The sequence below is a fragment of the Astatotilapia calliptera genome, chromosome 17 (genome assembly GCF_964374335.1).
Source record: "Astatotilapia calliptera chromosome 17, fAstCal68.1, whole genome shotgun sequence".
In the NCBI taxonomy this organism is placed as follows: domain Eukaryota; kingdom Metazoa; phylum Chordata; class Actinopteri; order Cichliformes; family Cichlidae; genus Astatotilapia; species Astatotilapia calliptera.
The window spans coordinates 24,631,220-24,649,951 of NC_137438.1; the positions used below are offsets into that span (position 1 = coordinate 24,631,220).

The following is an 18,732-nucleotide window of genomic DNA, read 5'->3' on the forward strand; positions in this document are numbered from 1 at the left end:
AACTAAACGTAACGGATCTATTGTAACTATACATTGTGGGGTCGGCTAAAGTGGAAAGAGGAGTAACCTGTCTGTGACGAGGATTATTTTGAGACGACAGCTAAAGAACATGGTGCCTCGCTGCATGTTAAGCAGGAGCAATTCTGAGAGGCGCCAGAAGTCAAGTGTACTTTTAAAACTATTACTTCAAAAGTTTGTTTTCCTAAGAAATGCAGCACGGTGGTAGATTTGGGGCATGCTTCATGAGGAGCAAATCAAAAGAATTATTTCTGATTATACATTGGTTAATGATAATTCCCACATCTTCCTCTGTGAGCCATAATTAGGCATGGTAAACAGGATGACAATAGAAAAGAAGGCTGATCCCAGGCCATCAATTACTTGTCCTCCTCCTTAAGTTCTGGCTGAGCCACTCTGTGGATGGAGGCTAATTATTGTTATTAGAGACCTGCCTATTATTTCATCCATCTGCTGCACATTTAAGTCCATTCTGGGAGCAGAAAAGTAGACACTACTAACAAAAAACAAAGCCCAAACTGCAATTTAGAGTATATTCTGGTTGTATGTAATTACAAACATGCACTGTGCCATTACAGTATGCTAATAATTCACCCTGAAACCCACAGATGAGTGCACACAGATGAAACATGCTCCAATTAAACATGACATATGGTATATGGTGTCAAACTGTCTGGCTTTCCTGGCATTTCCCTTCACTGTAAGAGGAAACCTGGCCTTCAAATTGGAAAGATTTCACACCATTCTAATACTGGCTGGTCCGTGTGGCTGATGGCTCAAAATGCTGACAATCCCACGATGCAAATGGGCACAGGTGAGTGCTAATGCCAATATCAGAAAATTGCAGCGGGGGTGTTTTGTTTTTTGTTTTTTACCAGCCAAATGGCTCCTCGCACTGGTCTGACAGATGAAAGGGAGCTCGGAGCCATTAATGTGCACACTCTTACTGTACCGCAGGATGTTTGGGGTTATATGGATAGACTGGATAGACAAACAGAAAGCAAGTGGACCCGGGTGTTGGTGATGGCTGCTGAAAGAGTCGGAGCAGCTATTTAAAAATGTAAAAAGAGGCCACTGAAGAAAGTCAGAGGAAAAGCAGGAGGGAAAGATTCAGCTTATTGTGTGATTTCTTATTTTATGGTGTCTGTATGACGACTGATATGATCAAAAAAATAGATAGCACCAGGTCCAGAATAATGAAACTGTGTTTGTTTACTGCATCGGGGAATGGATCCATGAAAACCTTCCGTCATTATTAAAATGCTCCTTATATTGGTGGATATTAGTTAAGTTGTCATGTATGTCATAAAAACACTAGGTTGCATAACACAAATGGGTCTGATAATGTCAGACTGCACTATATCAGTTATAAATAGCTTAAATTATAGTCTGATGACTGTAGATGGTGAAGCTGGTGATGCTGTGGGAATGTGCTGAATTCTGATGAAGCCTATCTTTGCTCAACAAAGCTCTAAATGGGACTTTGATATTGTTCTATCTACATCAACCATCAATCTTTTTAAATTATTCATGCTTTTACTGAGCTTTGATCATATTACAGAAGAGTACAGAACACACTGCATTTCATAGTTTCTTTGTTTCGAGCATGTTTTCCTCACAAATGTCAACTTTTATCTGTAACTGATCGCACAGTGAAAAAAGCCATCTCAGGTTGGAAGTACAGTCAGGTACACAAGTATTTGGACACCATTCTTTTTCTGTTCACTGCCAAAGTTGATATTAAATCAAATAATTGTGATGTGATTGTGGTGCAGACTTTAGGCTTTAATTCAAGGGGGTCAATAAAACTATAGCACTTAAACCAAATAAAACCATATTTATGCAGAGTCCCCTATTTCATTCAAGTCTGTAGTTCATAGAAAAAAGACCAGTAATGCCAGTGAGTGTGTGTTGAATCCCGGTTACTGTAATAATAATTAATTAACAGTAGTTTCAGATTTACGTTTAGTTGAGAAGTGTACCCTGATCATAAAATGTTACAAATAATACTTAACTGCACCCTGAAAAATAAGAACTTGCTAATAACATTTTTAAAAGGAACCCCAAAATTGCAAAGCCTCTCATTTTATTTATTCATTGTTGCACACTGGTACCCATACATCAATGAAAGTACACTGCTGCATGTGGTTTAGGCACTATCTATGTTTATCCATCACACAGTACAGGTTTTAGTCAAGACATCTTCTTTCTAAAACACTCAATCAAACCCAGTGAGAGTCATGAAGAATTATCTTTGGAATAACATGGAGTTCTGATGGTCTTAGTAAAAAGTAGCCAAAGACTAAATCAACATCCACACAGGATTCGCAGCAACCTGGCAGCCAGAAACCACACAGAGTCAATGACATTCAACGACTTCAAGTGATGACAGGCAAAATAACCACTGGTGACACAAAGTGGACGGGAGTTGAACTTTTCAAAGCTCAGAGACAAGCAATTGAAGAGTCTCCAGATAAAAGGGAAGAATATCGTCGACTGACGTAAGACTGGATAGTAAACACATTTGAGGATTACCCGAGCAACAGACAATCTGCTATGGACCAACCGTCAGCTGCAAAGTGATGTGTAACTAGCAAATTGATTCCAGTGTGGATGTTTCTAAACTTCCACCCATTATGTGAACCACAGTTATTCTGGAAGCCTAAACTTACAGAAGAACGGTGTTAAGTTCTTCTAGATCGTTCAGCAATCATTCAAACTTCCTGCCAGCTACCTTGAAAAACTGGTATTATTTTAAAGGCAAAAGATGGTCACATTTATGGCATGTTACATCAAGTTAACTGATTAATAAAACCTGTCCATGACTTTATTGTGCAGCATGGCATGTCTGGTTTCAGAGCTGAAATGTGAAAGCAGATGCCTCTGCTATGCAACTCTGCCCACATTGCTAAATTGCCCCCAAAGGAAATATATAGTTTTACAAAATGAGATTGTGTTGTTCCACTTCATAGTGAGAAAGACATTAAAACTTTAATATTGGTCTTTATGTCCAAAAGCACAGTGGATTTCAGTGTCATGGGACTCTATTAAAGTTCAGTCATGTTTTTTTAGTCCCTAGATGAAACATCTGTCCTCTCTGGCTGAAAGAGACACAAAACAAGTCTGTCTGTTTTTGTGCCGTTTGTTTATGTTCCAGTCAGCTGTGGGTGGAGGACTTCCATCCCTCTCATTCAGTTACCATGACATCAGATCCTCTATTCAGACTTGACTGTATTGTGATAAATGTCAACTATTGATCTTAATCCTGTAGAGTTGGAGCTATACCACAGCAGGACAATTCTTTCATTCTTTCAAGCTGTCGAATTTTTTTCATACATACTCTTTTATTCCATGCATTCATTAAGAGGGAAGGCACTGTCTTTATGAGCGTGTTACACTCATTACTGTATTACTGTATGTGTTCTTCAATGTGTGCTAGACAACTTTTTTTTTAAACTTAAACATATTTTGCGAACCTACAGTTGCAGGGTTACACTTGAATATTGGTAATATATTAATAAAAACATTCAAAACCAAAGGAGCAAGTGTGCAAATCAAGTCATGCCTTTTACTACGTAGTAAACAGAGCTGCAGCATGTCAAATACAATGTGACAGATCAAAGTGCATCTCTGAGTCATAGCGATCAATTTTACAACAATGGCAATCATTTTTCATGGCAAATGTCTGAAGAGATTGTAGCATAACTTGAAAACTGAGACCATCCATGACTCCCTCAGTTGCCTCTAACAGCATGATGAGTAACACTGACAATAGGTGAAACACTTGGACTGAATTTTGAGAGATAATCCATAAAATGTTAGAGGAACTGTTAATATTGCAGAACATTAGCATTACAAGGACATTAAATTCATGGAGCGATTGTTTAATTTGTGGCATCAAATCCAACCCTCTTCGGGCTAATCTAGAAACTAAATTGGTCATTTTCATATGAGTTTATCAGCTAATGTTAGCATTGCCAGAATAAGTCCTTCTGGACGCAAGTCTCACACACTGGATCGAATCTGGATCGTTCTTTAAAGATCCCGTCTAAATGATGGAGCCATAACTTTAATATCGGTGATCCCTGGGTCATTTAAAGCTACTACAGTAGACTCACAAGCCAAATCAAATATAAAACACTCAAAATAAGATTTTACTAAAATGTTATTCTCCTACGGCACGCTAGCACAGTTTCACAACATGATTAGCTAATCAGCTGCAGCTACTTACTCTTTAGGGGTGAGATAACAGCCATTTTTAGCATTTTTCTTTGGATTTGTCTACTGAATCATGTCAGTGCCATGTCTCTTCCTTATAAGCTATCCCTCATTACAGTTAGCTGGCTAATCATATCTTGTTTGCTAATGTTATCACTAGCAAAATCAATCTCAGTAGAAATGCTAGCTGGCTGATGTAATCCATGATACTGAGTTGTGCATAAAGTCAGACAGGACTGATTTAACCATCAGTAAATCATATAATGGCACAATGCAAAGATGTGTAATGAATATTTGATTTCTATATTTATAGCTAACGCATGGCAATAGCTATACGATTAGCTACACATGCTTCTAGCATTGATATCTTTGTGGGATCCAAGTCAACTCTGTTGTCATTGCACTGTGAGTTATGTGAGCTATAGAAAGATGACAGCATCATCATGGGTGCCATTAACTGCGTTTCTTTTGTTACAATATAAGCAGTTTCTCAGGGATATTTAGAGACATTCAAAAGATCTTTTTCACAATCAGGTATCTGTCTGGGTGCTGAAAAGAGGAAGAAAAGCTTGCGATGTTGTAGGAGAGGTGAAGTGAGTGCTGCAGTTTGTGTGTCATTACAGACAAAGGCCCTGTCAGAGGAAAAACCAGTTGGCATATGTGCACACCCTTTCAATTCTCCTCACCTGACAAGCCTCCAACATCCATTTTCTTGAGGTTTTTGGCCTCAAGGATGACCACGGTCAGCTTGCCAGCAGTGGGGACATATCGCAGAGAGAAGCAGATATCACCCAGTTTTTCTTGCTGTTGGAAAAACAGAGACATTGCAGAGGTGAGAAAAACAGCTACTTGATGCAAATTTACTCCATCACATGTTCACACCATATGAGGATACATCAGAGAGAAAGTTGCTCATAAACATGTTTACTTGATTCTGCTCTCCACGAGCAGAAAGGGAAGCTTTTAACATGCAAAGCTGCAAGTAGCAGGGTGTCTGTGCTAAAAGTCTAATGGTATTAAAGGTTAATGTACAGGATGCTGACACACTGAGTCATAAAGCTGGTTATAGTAATTACAGTCTAAATCATGATGGAGAAAGATATTTGCTTTAAGTGCACAGATTGGAAGCATTGTAGACTAAATCTAGGAGGGCTGGCACAGAAGACTCTGTGATCAGTGTGAAACTGATCCATTATCAGAAATCCTAACACAGAGCAGTGTCCGTCTGCATCAGTGTAATTAGAGTTTCTGATCTGAAAAACATAAGGTGGAGAATATTAGTAGTGCTAAATCTACAAGCTGGCACAATCTACTGAAAAATTACTGCTAATGAAGCAGGGCACATTAAGCATTCATATTTACAGGATACAACTGTGCAGAACATATGGAGATCACAATAAAAAACCCAAAATTAACAAAATGTGGAGATACTAGTTTTTCAGACAAATTTGCCTTAATAAGTGGAGCATTTTCCAGTGTATTGTACTCCACTGATCAAGACAAGCTGTTAACAATGTAATCATTATGTGAGCCAGCTGTCTGCTGCCCTGATAAATAATTTCAAAATACAGGAAAGAAAAATTAGGACAAAAATACTCTTCGATTACAGTGTAATTTGTCTAAACAGAGAAACTCAGCTGTCGCAGTGTTATACTTGAACTTGATTTCTTTAATGAAAGTCAAAATAGTTGGAATAAAAAAAACCAAGAAAGTGTGAAAAGAAGAGGAGGATGCATTTAAGTTACAAAGCACACAAATTAAATCGAAAATTGTTTTTTTTGCTAGGTGGCAAACAGAAATGCAGCATGTCAAATGTAATGTTTCAGATCAAAGTGTATCTCTGAGTCACAGCTTCAGAGTCAAAGCAATCAATTGTACAACAAGCGTCCTGAAGGTTTTCAATCGTGTGCCATGGATTTGATTCCTTGTTTGCAGGAAAAGCCCTGCACTGCACTTCACTGCTTCAAGCAAAGCACCATCACGACACAGGCTCATTATCTGAGACTGAAAAGAGATCGGTTCATATTCTCTCCATATCCTTTATCAACACCTGAAGCAGACACAGCCAATAACTCCCGCTTAGGTCGCACCTGTTTTACATCTGGTCATTTCGAAAAGAGGTTATAAATCAAAGGCAATCCAGATCCGAATATTGACTCTTCATCTTCCATCAACTTCCAATCAAGGTCTATTTCCTCATGTAGAATAGGAGTGCTGAAAATGGCTGCAGTGTGTTTTATATTGTAATGGACCCTCCCCTGCATTTCATTTGTCATCTGCTCCCCTGACTTGTAGCTGCTTTAAAAACCACAGACTAAATAGTCTTACTTTGATGATGGGAGTCGCATTTTAATGAACGCAAATGCATTCTCCTCTTGAGGCTAGTAAAAGAAGCAGTGACAGTTAATTATGCCTGTCAAGAGCAGTGACCGAGTTCTTTAATATTTTCTTTGAACTGTAAAAGGTCAGCCGCTGCTTCTTCAATGGAAAGGGCATTTTAGGGACTCCGATACTTCATATTTGACCTTAAAAATAAAGAGGATTGTGCTACTTGTGTATAGGTGAAGAAGAAGATTTTTTACCTGAAAGCAGCTTTCTTTTCTCTCTTTTTTGAATATGCTTTCAGTGCCTTCTTTGCATTACAGATACTTAAATGAGACTTATTATATTTTCCCCTTTTTTGTCACCAATCACTTCGCTAGGTACACCTCTTCAACAGTTCATTCACAGAACTATCTAATCAGTAGGGATGCAACGATACTCGTATCGATATTTAACCGTTTGATATAGTGCTTTCGGTTCGGTACGCATATGTATTGAACAATACAAAATTTTTAAATTTATTTTATCAACTTTTCTTCTGACGATGCTGTCTGTGTTGAGAGCTCAGTGGATCTGCGTTCGACTACTCTGCCTAGGCTACACTGTCGAGCACAGATTCACTGAGCGCAGCACAAGCTAGCAAGACAGAAGCTAAGCTCATTGCAACATGACAAATTGAACCTCCCCCACCCTCATTCAGATCTGGCCTTTGGAACTATTTTGGTCTTCATGTGTGTCAAGTATGACCCTGAAGGTAAGCGCGTCATGGACAAAAGTAAAACAGTATGTCGGATGTGCCACGCAATGCTCAATTATATTGGTGGGAACTAGTGTGTTAGCGCAGTTAGCTCGTTACCGTGTTGACGCCGTCCAGCCCCACGCACGGGGCGATCCGCGGTAGCTCGTTAACGGAGATTTGCCGTGTTGTGGCGTTAACGTCATTTCAGATTAACGCTGACAGCACTAGTGGGAACACAACGAATATGACTGCACATTTACGCCGACATCATCCTCGTGCAAAGACAAGTGCAGGCAGACAAAAACAACAAGCATGCATGCTACAAACTTTACCCGAGTCATTTAGACAGCTGTTAGCACATGATTCTCCTCATGGGGACCTGATATGTTTAATATGCTGCTGAGAATATAGCCCAGAAGAAGCATATAGTATAGCTTTTATTTTTGAAAGAGCCATTTCTCTGTAATAAACTCTCTTTTCCAAAGATGAGTGATTTCTCGATCAGATAGATTTATTTTTTTAAACTTTGTTGTTTAAGCAACATTACATTTAAAAACTGTACTTTTGAGTTAAAATATATATTTATAATTTTAATAAATGACTATTTAAAAACGCATGAACATTTTTTTGTATCGAAAAAATATCGAACCGTGACCTCAAAGTATCGAACCGAACCGTGAATTTTGTGTATCGTTGCACCCCTACTAATCAGCCTTAGGCCTACATTTGGGCATGTAGATGGTACCATATAGACTAGGCTGAGTATTTCAGAAACTTCGGATCTACTGGGAACTCCAGCTTACAGAGAATGGTCAGAAAAACATCCACGAGCGGTAGTTCTCTGGGACAAAATGTAGAAGAGAATGCCTAGATTGCTTCAAACTGAAGGGAACAGTAAGTGAAATTAACTACTTCTTACAACCAAGGTATGTAGAAGAACATCTCTGAATGCACAGGACATCTAAGCTCAAAGCAGATGGGCTACAGCAGCAGAAGAAACACACCCATCAGCTACAGGAAACTCATGCTACAATGCACACAGGCTCACCAAACTCAGAGACTAAAAGATTGGAAATACATCGCCTGGTCTGATGTGTCTCAATTTCTGATGCAACATTTTCATGTTTGGGTTAGAATGTGGGGTCAACGAAAACATGGATTCCTCTATCCTTATATCAGTGGGTCAGGTGTAATAGTTTCTTGTCATACTTTGGACCTTTTGGTACCAACTGAGCATTGTTTGAACACCAAAACACCGAAGCCTACACAATTATTACTGCACCACCAATCCGTTTATGGCCACAGTGCACACCAAAGTGTACATATGCTTCTTGAACATGCTGGTAAGTTCGGTGTACTCAAATGGCCTTCATAGTCACCAGATCTCAAATCTGCAGCAACTGCGTGATGCGATCAAGCCAATATGGTTCAAAATGTGTGAGGAATGTTTCGAGCACCTTGTTGAATCTGTGCCATAAAGAATAAAGTCACCCGGGGTCTGTCTTACAATGATTCATTAATCAATGTTTAACTAAGAATAAGGAATACCAAGCATCACTTCAGTGTATAAGCCTGTCAGGTAAAGCTGCGCACAAGCTCACAAAAGAAAGTAACGTGATGCCCTTCAGTTTGAAAAACACCACCAACCTATTCTGCACTGTTATAATTAACCTTTAAATCAACCTGCCGTAATGCTAAAAATAAGGTTGGCAACACATGCTATATGCCATGACATTTACCATGAAAATTGAATCTCCTGGATTGGTGGCTGGGAAGTTACACGTCTGTTAATTGAAGGGGAAGTGCGGACATATGATTAAGTGACATTTCCAGAGGAGATGGATTACATCGTCGACCGCACCGCATTTGCAGTACAAGTTTGCTGAGCAAAATAAAATAATGCTTCTGATATCACTTATGCCCTTTTCATTAAAACTGCAGCTGCTAGATGTACAAATCTGTGCCTCGGCATGAGACAGGTGTCACAAAGTGATTTCAAATTGAGTTTATTTCTCATTTTATGAGGTGTAATTGCAAATTTTGGCAGACGTCTTACCTCCTCCTTCTCAGCGCTCTGCAGATCCCGCCACTCCTCTGTTATGTGGCTGAAGTCCACCTTGTTCATGGGAACCTTGATGTCACCAATGGCATCATGCTTGGAGAAGCGGTCAAAATCGTACACCGTCATCACCAGTGTCTTCCCGCCAAGCTCTACATACGGGACCTGAAGTAGAAAGAGGCAAAGCATTTATGGCTCACCCAGGTGAGGTTGATTATATCTATTTAACAATGTAAAAAGCCCAGAACCTGACATTATTTCAGGATTATACAATTCTTAAGCTTATATTTGACTAATTTTAGCAGAAATTTATTTTTCTTTCTTTTTTTGTAGCCTACAAGTTGCTCAGACGACTCTTTTTCAAACCAATGTGACCACTAGAAGAAAAAGAAAAAAAAAGCTTTGGCATGATCTTGTATGAAGTTTAATTTTTAGATCATTGGTATGTTGTCACAAGCTCATGTGCTCAAATCTTTTCAATTGATTCGTTCTTCCTGCAAATGGGGGGCAGTAATGGGGCAAACCCGTCTGTATAACCCCGATGTTGACAAACTCAATGCACACATGAGTAATAGGCAGTGGATGTGCTTTCATTGTGGGTAGATTTATATCTAATGAAAGGAAAAAGTTACAAGAACCAAACTATAGAGGCTGCCCACTAGTGACCAGAGCATTCAGGTATGCAGTCTTTTTGAGCCTGTTTGAATTTGCAATAAAAGTTATTTAAAGGCAGGGCAGAGAACAGAGTGAATATAGTGACAAAGCAGTTTAGCATGAGCATAAGGGGATGACTGTCATGACTCTCGAGTCCAATGTTAAAGTTGTTGCTTTAATTCTCTTGGCCAGCAGGGGGCGACTCTTCTGGTTTTAAAATAAAGGAATTTGTGAAGAAATTAGAACTCCTCACTTCATTTTTGACCCTATTAAACGCTTTCCTTGTAACTTTATGGCATCACTAATTTTAAGTCAAATTCAATGGAACGTGAACATTTTTTTTATTATAGCCAAATTTAGGAAAAAAAAGGCTAAAAATTGAGCTTCACATTAATTTGCTACAGTTTTCGGTATGTTGTTTCTTCATTGTGCAGCTATCAGCTGAAGTCGGCTCTTCAGTTTTACATTTCACTTAAACCAAAACTAGCATGCTAATGACATAACAGAGACACCTGTCTAACCAAGACAGCAAACACACTGCAAATATGGTCAAGCCTGGTCTAAAAGAAGAAGAGGGTGACAGTTAAAATGTTCTTCTCAATGCTTCAAAACAGTCACCAGTTTGTCTTTGTTTATATGCAATCTATGACATTTAAAAAATCTTTGAATCTTTATTGTTAACCAAATAAAAAATGAAAAACATCTAACTATATCCTGATAAATCTCTGAATTATATGAAAAACAACTGACATATGACTGGATAGCGAGAGGAGTATCTTTGAATAAGACTGTCCTTGACCTTATCTCCCATAAACATCTCATCTTTTTGACGACATCACCACTTCTTATAATCCCATTTCCTGTTTGTTTCCCCCCACGATGCATCAGAGATTCTGATTTAAGCACTACAAAAACACACACAAATAAATTCTGCATAGATATCACATCACATTATGCTTAACTTACACCAAACACCTGCGCTCTCCGCTCTTGGTTGAATAACAAAACTTTCCCCACTACTGAGCAGGGGCCACACATCCATTACAGCCGAGGCAAGGCCAGGGTGTGGCGGTGCATCTGCCTGTGTTAATCCCAATCACATCGAGCCTCAGTGTGTGTTTGTGTGTGTGTGAGTGTAACTGTGCGTGTGAGAGATATTCTGTCAGGAGCTTGTTAATGTGCCAGCTGGTTGCTGTCTCCACACCTTCCCAGCATTCAAGGCTGCATGCAAATTGGATTGTCAGTGGAAGCAAAAGATCTCCAGCAAAAAAAAAAAAAAAGAGTTTGTGATGCGCAGATGTTTCTTAAAATTCAGTGGAAGCAGATTAAATGTTGCTTTTATTGTAAGGTGCACCTTGAAGGTGAACTGCTCATTGAAGACGGGGTTGAGGGTCTTCCTGTGGACCTTGGTCTCAAATTTCTTCTTCTTGTCAGGCAGCAGGTAGACCTTTACGTATGGGTCAGATGTGCCACCCATGTCCATAGCAGGCAGCTCGGCCGCCTGAATGATCCCCACCATGAGCTGAGAAGGAAAAGGGGACAAGCAGAATCGTGAGCGAAGACCTTTCAGTGCTCATAGATCCAAATCATCATTACTTCCCCTGTCTTCCCACCAACACCCTTATAAAGAAATCATATCTTGGTTAAATTGCCTGTTCATTGCTCTAAGATCTAAAGAAAATGTGATTTTCCATCCTTATCTTTTAATATCACCAGCATTCATTGCTTTATAATGGTGTCCTGAAGATGATTCAAATCTGAAGAGTTGTTAAAGGTCAGCAAGTGTCAGACTTGGAATAAGCGGACTGTTTTTCTTCACATACGGCTGATAATTGATAACCACAATGGGGGGCCTGGGAGGCTGATTGACCTGCCAGTCAGAGCCTCTACTCAAAGGCCTCTCCAGAGGCCCAGCTAGTCAGTCAATCAACTTCGTATCAGGCACCCATCAAGCGGCAATCTGGAAGCCGACCAGGGCACTCAGCCATGGAGCTCTACAGCTGTCAGGAGCCGCATCGGTGTACTATGTGGTGCTACCACTGACGCAGTGGCAAATAAACAGTGACCTCCAGCCCAATCAGCATTAACCACCAGCATGATTTCGTTTTTGGTTTTTTGTTTTATATATAATATGCTATACGATTTCTGACAGCAGACTCAGAGCAAAAGCTGAGTTATATTTACATGTGTGGAGACATTGAGATGGACAAAAATGAAGGAATTCCTTCAAATCTAAATACATCCTGGAAAGAAGCACTTTTAAATCTTTAAATATAAACTTAAAAACTGGGTTTGTGGCTAAATGTTATACTTATTTAATAACTTTATTAACTTATTTACATAAGTTGCACATTTTACACATTTTTTATATACAGATAGATAGATAGATGCTCTTTTGTCTTTTTGTTTCATCAAACCTTCCATCTAGATTTTATGTAATCACACGTATTTAGTCAAGCATGAACTTCCATCAAAGGTGAAATATAGATAGGCTTTGATAAATGATTAACTGATTTTGAAGACATGTTTCCAGAAGTGCACACCCCTTTGATTTTCCTTCCTGAGCCACAGATTGATGTCTTCTTGGGCTTGAATCAGTTACATTACATAGCATAATACTGAAATTTGTTCACTTTTGAATTGTTTAAAAGATTTGGAAAAGTTTAGCAGCTCTGAAACACTTTTCTAACAGCTGTAACAACAAAGTGTTTTGAATGTCCTACACCTCTGATGCTCTCCTCCAATGCAGAACTCACATTTCAAGTTAGAAAAGCTCATTTCTCAGTCACTTTAATGGCTCAGTCACACTGGGGTAAGAATACAATAGCAACCTCCTTGTATCTTGGAAAAATCACTGGGTAACCAGTGATTGATTTTAAAAACATTTTTCATTGCTGTTGGAGACAGATTGCAAGAAGTTACAGTCACCAACTCGTCACCCAGAGGTTGAGCGTGTAACACCATCATAAAACGACCGCACAGGTTGCCTGTTGGGAGTTAACCTGTCTCCCAACAATCAGACTCAAACAGACTGGCGAAGATTAACAGATAACTGACGTCTTATTTATATATGAGACTAATTACAGCTCTGCAATTAATCCAGATTAGCTTGTCTGTGACATGTCTTTTTGCAATAGGGGACTTGACTCAACTGGTTGCTAATTGGTTGTATTCTGATTATATTTCTATGTAAAAAGAAGCTGAACGCCTCTGTGCAGTTACATTGCAGTCCTGTGACAACTACGCCAATTTTTCTGAATTTGTTTTTCAAATCCATAAAGTTCTGGCTAGACTCTGAATGCAAGCAGTTAAAATGAATCTCCGTGTATGCAGACAGTCACAGACTTTTCACTTTTCTCAGAACATAAATGGGCCGGCTCATACATCAAGTGAGGATGTGCAGGTCTAATGTATGTCACAGATGCGAAATATACTTTAGCTTTAAAAACTGTCTGCTTGCCTCCACACATTATGTATGTATAACTTGATGAGAATTAACTAACTATAACTAATGAGAATATTTCTCCCTTAAAAACAGCTTTTACTCTACAAAATGTTTACATACCCAACAGTACAATGAGCTAAAAAGCTTCACACTTATTTGTATTTAATGTTCTAGATACAATATTTATTCATTGATAATTCAATAAAACATGATTATTGCACAGGTTTAGGTCAGAATGAGATCTGTACCATTACTTGCTCCATATTTGCATAAGGACAGTAGTAAGAGTCAAAAAGGTTAAAGCACAAATACTCACATAAACAGACATTTTACATGACAGCAGCAAACATTAAACAAATACACAGTGGAAAGTTTGGGACTGCTTTGATTGCTGTTCACCAGGTTATGCACAACATTTTCATGACATTTCCAAAAACACACCAGTTATTACTGTGACTTGGCGTCATTTACCTTAACCTAAATGGAACCATGTTGTGCACTGTAGTGCTGTGAAGCGGCACTTGGATTTTAAGTGTAGCAATTTATCCTCCCGCGCTGTCCTGCTGATTTCCACCCATCCATCAGCACAGTCAGTGGGAGACACAGCATGTCACACCATCTTTACTGGGAGAGGCACCGACGCTCGAGAAGAGATACGAGCGGGACGTGGCTGGAAATGTTGATGGGCACTTTGCTGCTTCTGCTAATTGTACCTTTTCCAATCCTGTATGACACTCCATGTCTACAGAACAGACTGACAAGAGTTGTTTTTTTTCAAAGCTCATTAAAAATCCCACTGTTTAAAACCACACCTCGAAGACAGCTCCTCTGGCGTTGAAGGTGATGTCTTTAAATATTTGTTTTCCCCAACTAACAAGGTAGAATTAATGGAAAAAGCACTTTAAATATAGAAAAGCTGAAAATCTTGCATTATCTCTTTCGTGTCTGTAATCATGTATGCATACTACAGTTAGTGTTCTAGTTTTAAAAGGGTAAATAAAAAGTGAATCATTAATAAACAATGTTATTTTCCTTGTGGCTTTCAAGAAACATAGATGCATGTCATTAGCATGTTATTACAGGAGGTTTCTTCCTGCTAAAAGGGAGTTTTTCCTTCCCACTGTCGCCAAAGTGCTTGCTCATAGGGGTCATATGATTGTTGGGTTTTTCTCTTTATGTATTATTGTAGGGTCTACCTTACAATATAAAGCTCATTGAGGCGACTATTGTTGTGATTTGGTGCTGTATAAATAAAATTGAATTGAATTGAATTGATGGAGAAATTTCAGAAGTTAATGGACATTTCTGGTAAATATGATTTTCTCTGTATGTAGACGGCAGCTGATTTTCAATTTTTCCCAATATATCACAATTAATGGCGTATTAGTATGATTCCCAAATTGACCACCAAACTGATAGCAGACTCGTGTCACTAAATCTCATTGCCGTTTTATCACCTTCTTGATGCCCCAAAGTTGCTTTGAAAACAGCAGCTGACTGTGAGTGGCTGCAGGCCCTGTCAAATTCATTGCATATGGTTGTTTTCCCTAGCTTCACTGTAGCATAACAATTCTGTTCTCTCTTTGTTTACCATCCACCAACTTGCTGCACTTCTCTCAAACTTGACATTTAGATCATATGGACAAATACAGCTAACCGAGTCGCTACTTCAGGCTAGCACCAATAGCAAGTCAAACCCATCATTATAGACTCTCAGGTTAAAGAAGCAAACTTAACAGCAATAAAAAAACATGTTTACAGCCCAGTACAACAACAGCTGAGGTGTGTATGGATAGTTTCTCCCTTCATAACAACTGTACAACAGGTGTAAGGCTTAAAGCTTTGAGTTGTCGCCTTTTTGATTGACTGCTTTGACTGCCTCTTCGGATGCTGTAACAGTCACAATTGTGTGGTGTCTCTTCAAGACAACCTAAATTAAGGGTTAGTGATTTCACAAGGATGCACCACTGCCCTCTGTTAGAGTATGGGAGAAGCGTGCTTGCATGTGAACACGTGGCCTGAGATGGACCTTAAAATTTCACCTCAATAACTCAAGGTAGAGTTACGGGTTGTAGAAACACTGCAGTTCATTTATGATAAGACAGCAGCCGTTCACCCAGGCCTTGTAAGGTTGGTGAAGAGAGTGTGTATTAAAGTACAAGCACTATAGAATTCCCAGTACCAGTGTGGTCGTTGTTTGTGACTGTCCTGCTAAGTGTTTCTGCCGCCTCCTCTCAATACAACCCACGTTACTATGCACAGTAGCGAATTGCTGTTAAACCTTACCTACAATAATTTAAATCATTACATTATACATTTGGTTTTTTGGTTAGTGGTGCCTTTTGGAGCATTATCTAAAAATAATTTAGCAGTTACCTCTGTGCATTGTTCCAATAAAGTTTTTAAAAACAGCCTGCTAAGAATTATGGCTCCAAAACACCAGCCTGATGACAGCCAAAATTTAAACATCTGACTAACCATTACACCTCTGCGATAAAGCAAAATAACAGTGGCTATGTGTTTGCACATCTGTGTGGGCTTTTCTATTTAACTATGGGACTCTAGCCCTCTCACAGCAAACGGCTGCTGGTATTAACTCCCTTTTGTTTATATGTTACTCTTCAGTCCAGTGAGCAGATGACCAGAATGGGCACAGGATGGTGATTCAGCTCTTGGCACCTGATCTTCGGAGGGTTTTGTCCCAGTGCATAATGCCTGTGCTGGGACTCCACACACATGCACACACTTCCAAAGAAGCCTGAGACGGATTTGCCGTCCTGAAAAATAGTCCGCCAATGTGCAGTGGCTTTGTGTGTTATTTTGGAAATGAACTGATTGGGGGGTATTCTGAAATAAATAATAAAAACCCAATAATATGAACGATTTCCTAACTGGACACAATGCCGTATGCCTGCTCTTGACCTGCAAAGAAGAGCAATGAATATGGTAATGATGTTGAAAGTAGGAATGACATTCTAATTCTCTCCCTGCTGTGCTTAGAGGGCTCTTTGTGGTTCATTTGCTGTGTATTTGCCTCATGTAGCCGTGCCGCCTCTCCATAAATGATTTGGATCTTTTACAAAACCTTTCGTCTCATTAGTGTATAAACCCAGTGTCATCAACACCAGGGGCAGCAGCCATTTGTGGTGGTTAACAGACAGAAACAAAGCTGAGATTCTTTTTGCCACGAGGACTTGACATTAATCTGCAAGTCTTATCCCACTCAGCCTGATCTCCTTGCCTCGGTTTTGTATACACAGACACACCAGTGATTCCTTCTTTTTCTTGGCAGGGTGGAACATTTACTGACAGAGTTTTAGGTCACTGGGGAACATTTGAAACACATACAATTAATTAGTTATTAGCGCTTACGGCGGTATCTTAAAGGAGAAGCAGATTTTTGAATATCTGTGACAAATTAGTCAGAGTTGTCTGTGAAGCTTACTGATGACATTTTGTTTCCGGAGGCAAACAACTCCACTAGCACAGGACATTTGGGGTTCGTAAACATAGCAACAGCATTACTCACAATCCAATAAACTGACTGGCTGGTAGTAGTAGTAGTGTGCTTCCCCCCAAACATAAGGCCCAGGGGCCACTGGAACAATTGTTGGAAAATTTTAAGGGCATACATTATTTATTTGTAAAAAATTGTATTTTTATGTTTTTATGCTTTTCCTACTTTAACAATTTATTTAATTAATTGAAATAAAAGTTGTCTTTTTAAAAAATATCTAATATAGAAACTTACTGTGAAATTCTTTTTCTCTACAGACTTTTCTGTGAATCGACAAAAAAACACCCTTTCAAGTTAATCCCAAATATTTGTGCTCTAAGATTTACTTCATTTCCTACCGACGCATTTCCTTATTATGCAGATGACATACTGCTGAAATTAGACTTATTTCCTTAAGTTGGGATATCTCAGGATTAAATGTGTGGTCAAATGTCTCTACATGGACAGAAATTAGACTTTAACTGCTCCTACTTAAGATGATAGTAGGCTGTATGTGGTTTGACATCCCTGCTGCACATATTTGACTCGTTATACCCAAGGCTCCAGCAGAATACAAATCTGACTGTGAACCTAAAAAACAAAGTGAATATCATTCACTATTTAAAGCCTTTTGCCACACAAAAGGTTGATACTGGACTAAGGTGCAAAGGCCTCAAGGAAAACCTACATACTTCATGGGTAGCTTGGCAGCTAGTGTAGATATCCCCCCTGTTCACTTATCCATGCAGGGGGTGTATAAAGCAAACTCATGATAGGAGGATTGCTGTTGCCTGCTGTTAGAAGTGTGCTGAATTTTTACTTACCTCCATAACAACTGTACTTATATTTCTAATTTTCATATGTATCTCCTGAAAGATTTTCTCCTGCAGAAAGGACCCTGTTCTTTCACTAACTCCATAAGTGTTACGAGAAATTATGCTCGAGTATATAAAACTTCAGTTTTAACATATTGCCACAGATTGACATTGGAGGTGACAATTACTACCTTCATACTTATTTCTAACCAAGACTGCCAGATGCGTTTGGGGTGGGGATTGCCCCACCTTCACTTTACACCATTGTTCTACATTTTCTAATAAGCGATCCAATTTTCAATTATTCCTGTCCACTCAGTTCAGTGCAGACATTATGAAGTCTTTTTGTGTTGTGTTGACTGTTTTTTTTTCCCACTCTAAGGGCCCCTGAAATTTAACAGACTTCAAAAGACAACAAATAGATTTTTTTATGCTATTACAATTCATGCAGGCCCAATAGGAACAAATTCACTGAGAGCAGTTTTCATTTTTTCTAAAATTTTACGTAATAAATTTTGTATTCAGTGATCTTAAAGTAATAAAAGAGCGTTTTTTTGTCTTGTTTTTTTGTCATTTCTGCACAAATAGATGCACTTTTAAGAATCTGTAACTTCCCATTTCTCTATGTACGTATGCGTACATAGATACAGTGAAATGTATTCTTATGATAAGACTCTAAAAACAATCTATACATTAGAAAATTGATGTATCTCTTGATTGAAACCCCCTGAGGATCACCACTTTTGTTCTTGTTCCCTGTTTTATCTGAACTCTGTGCAATAACTGTTTTCTGTAAATTGTGTTTATTTATTTATTTTGCACATTTAAGGGTATTTGTGTGTTAATTTGCATGATTTTGTCCCCACTGTGAAGAGAAAGATGGTGGTGGTGGCTTGTAGGTAGGTGAACCCATCTTTCTATGGCAAGGTTACCTTTTAAAATCCCTGCTTTCAGCCTCTTCAGACG

General features: G+C 38.9%; 1 protein-coding gene across 9 annotated transcripts in view; it reads right to left on the minus strand.

Annotated features, from left to right (window-relative positions):
- The window catches only part of syt1a (synaptotagmin Ia), a 219,839-nt gene that overhangs the window by 14,577 nt on the left and 186,530 nt on the right, over positions 1-18,732 (minus strand). For all 9 annotated transcript variants that reach the window (XM_080291847.1, XM_026146690.2, XM_026146694.2 and 6 more), the window contains 3 exons: positions 11,365-11,532; positions 9,354-9,521; positions 4,923-5,040 (listed from right to left, as the gene is read on the minus strand). In XM_080291847.1, the coding sequence (XP_080147973.1) occupies positions 4,923-5,040; positions 9,354-9,521; positions 11,365-11,532 (454 nt within the window). The remainder of the gene's footprint in view (positions 1-4,922; positions 5,041-9,353; positions 9,522-11,364; positions 11,533-18,732) is intronic.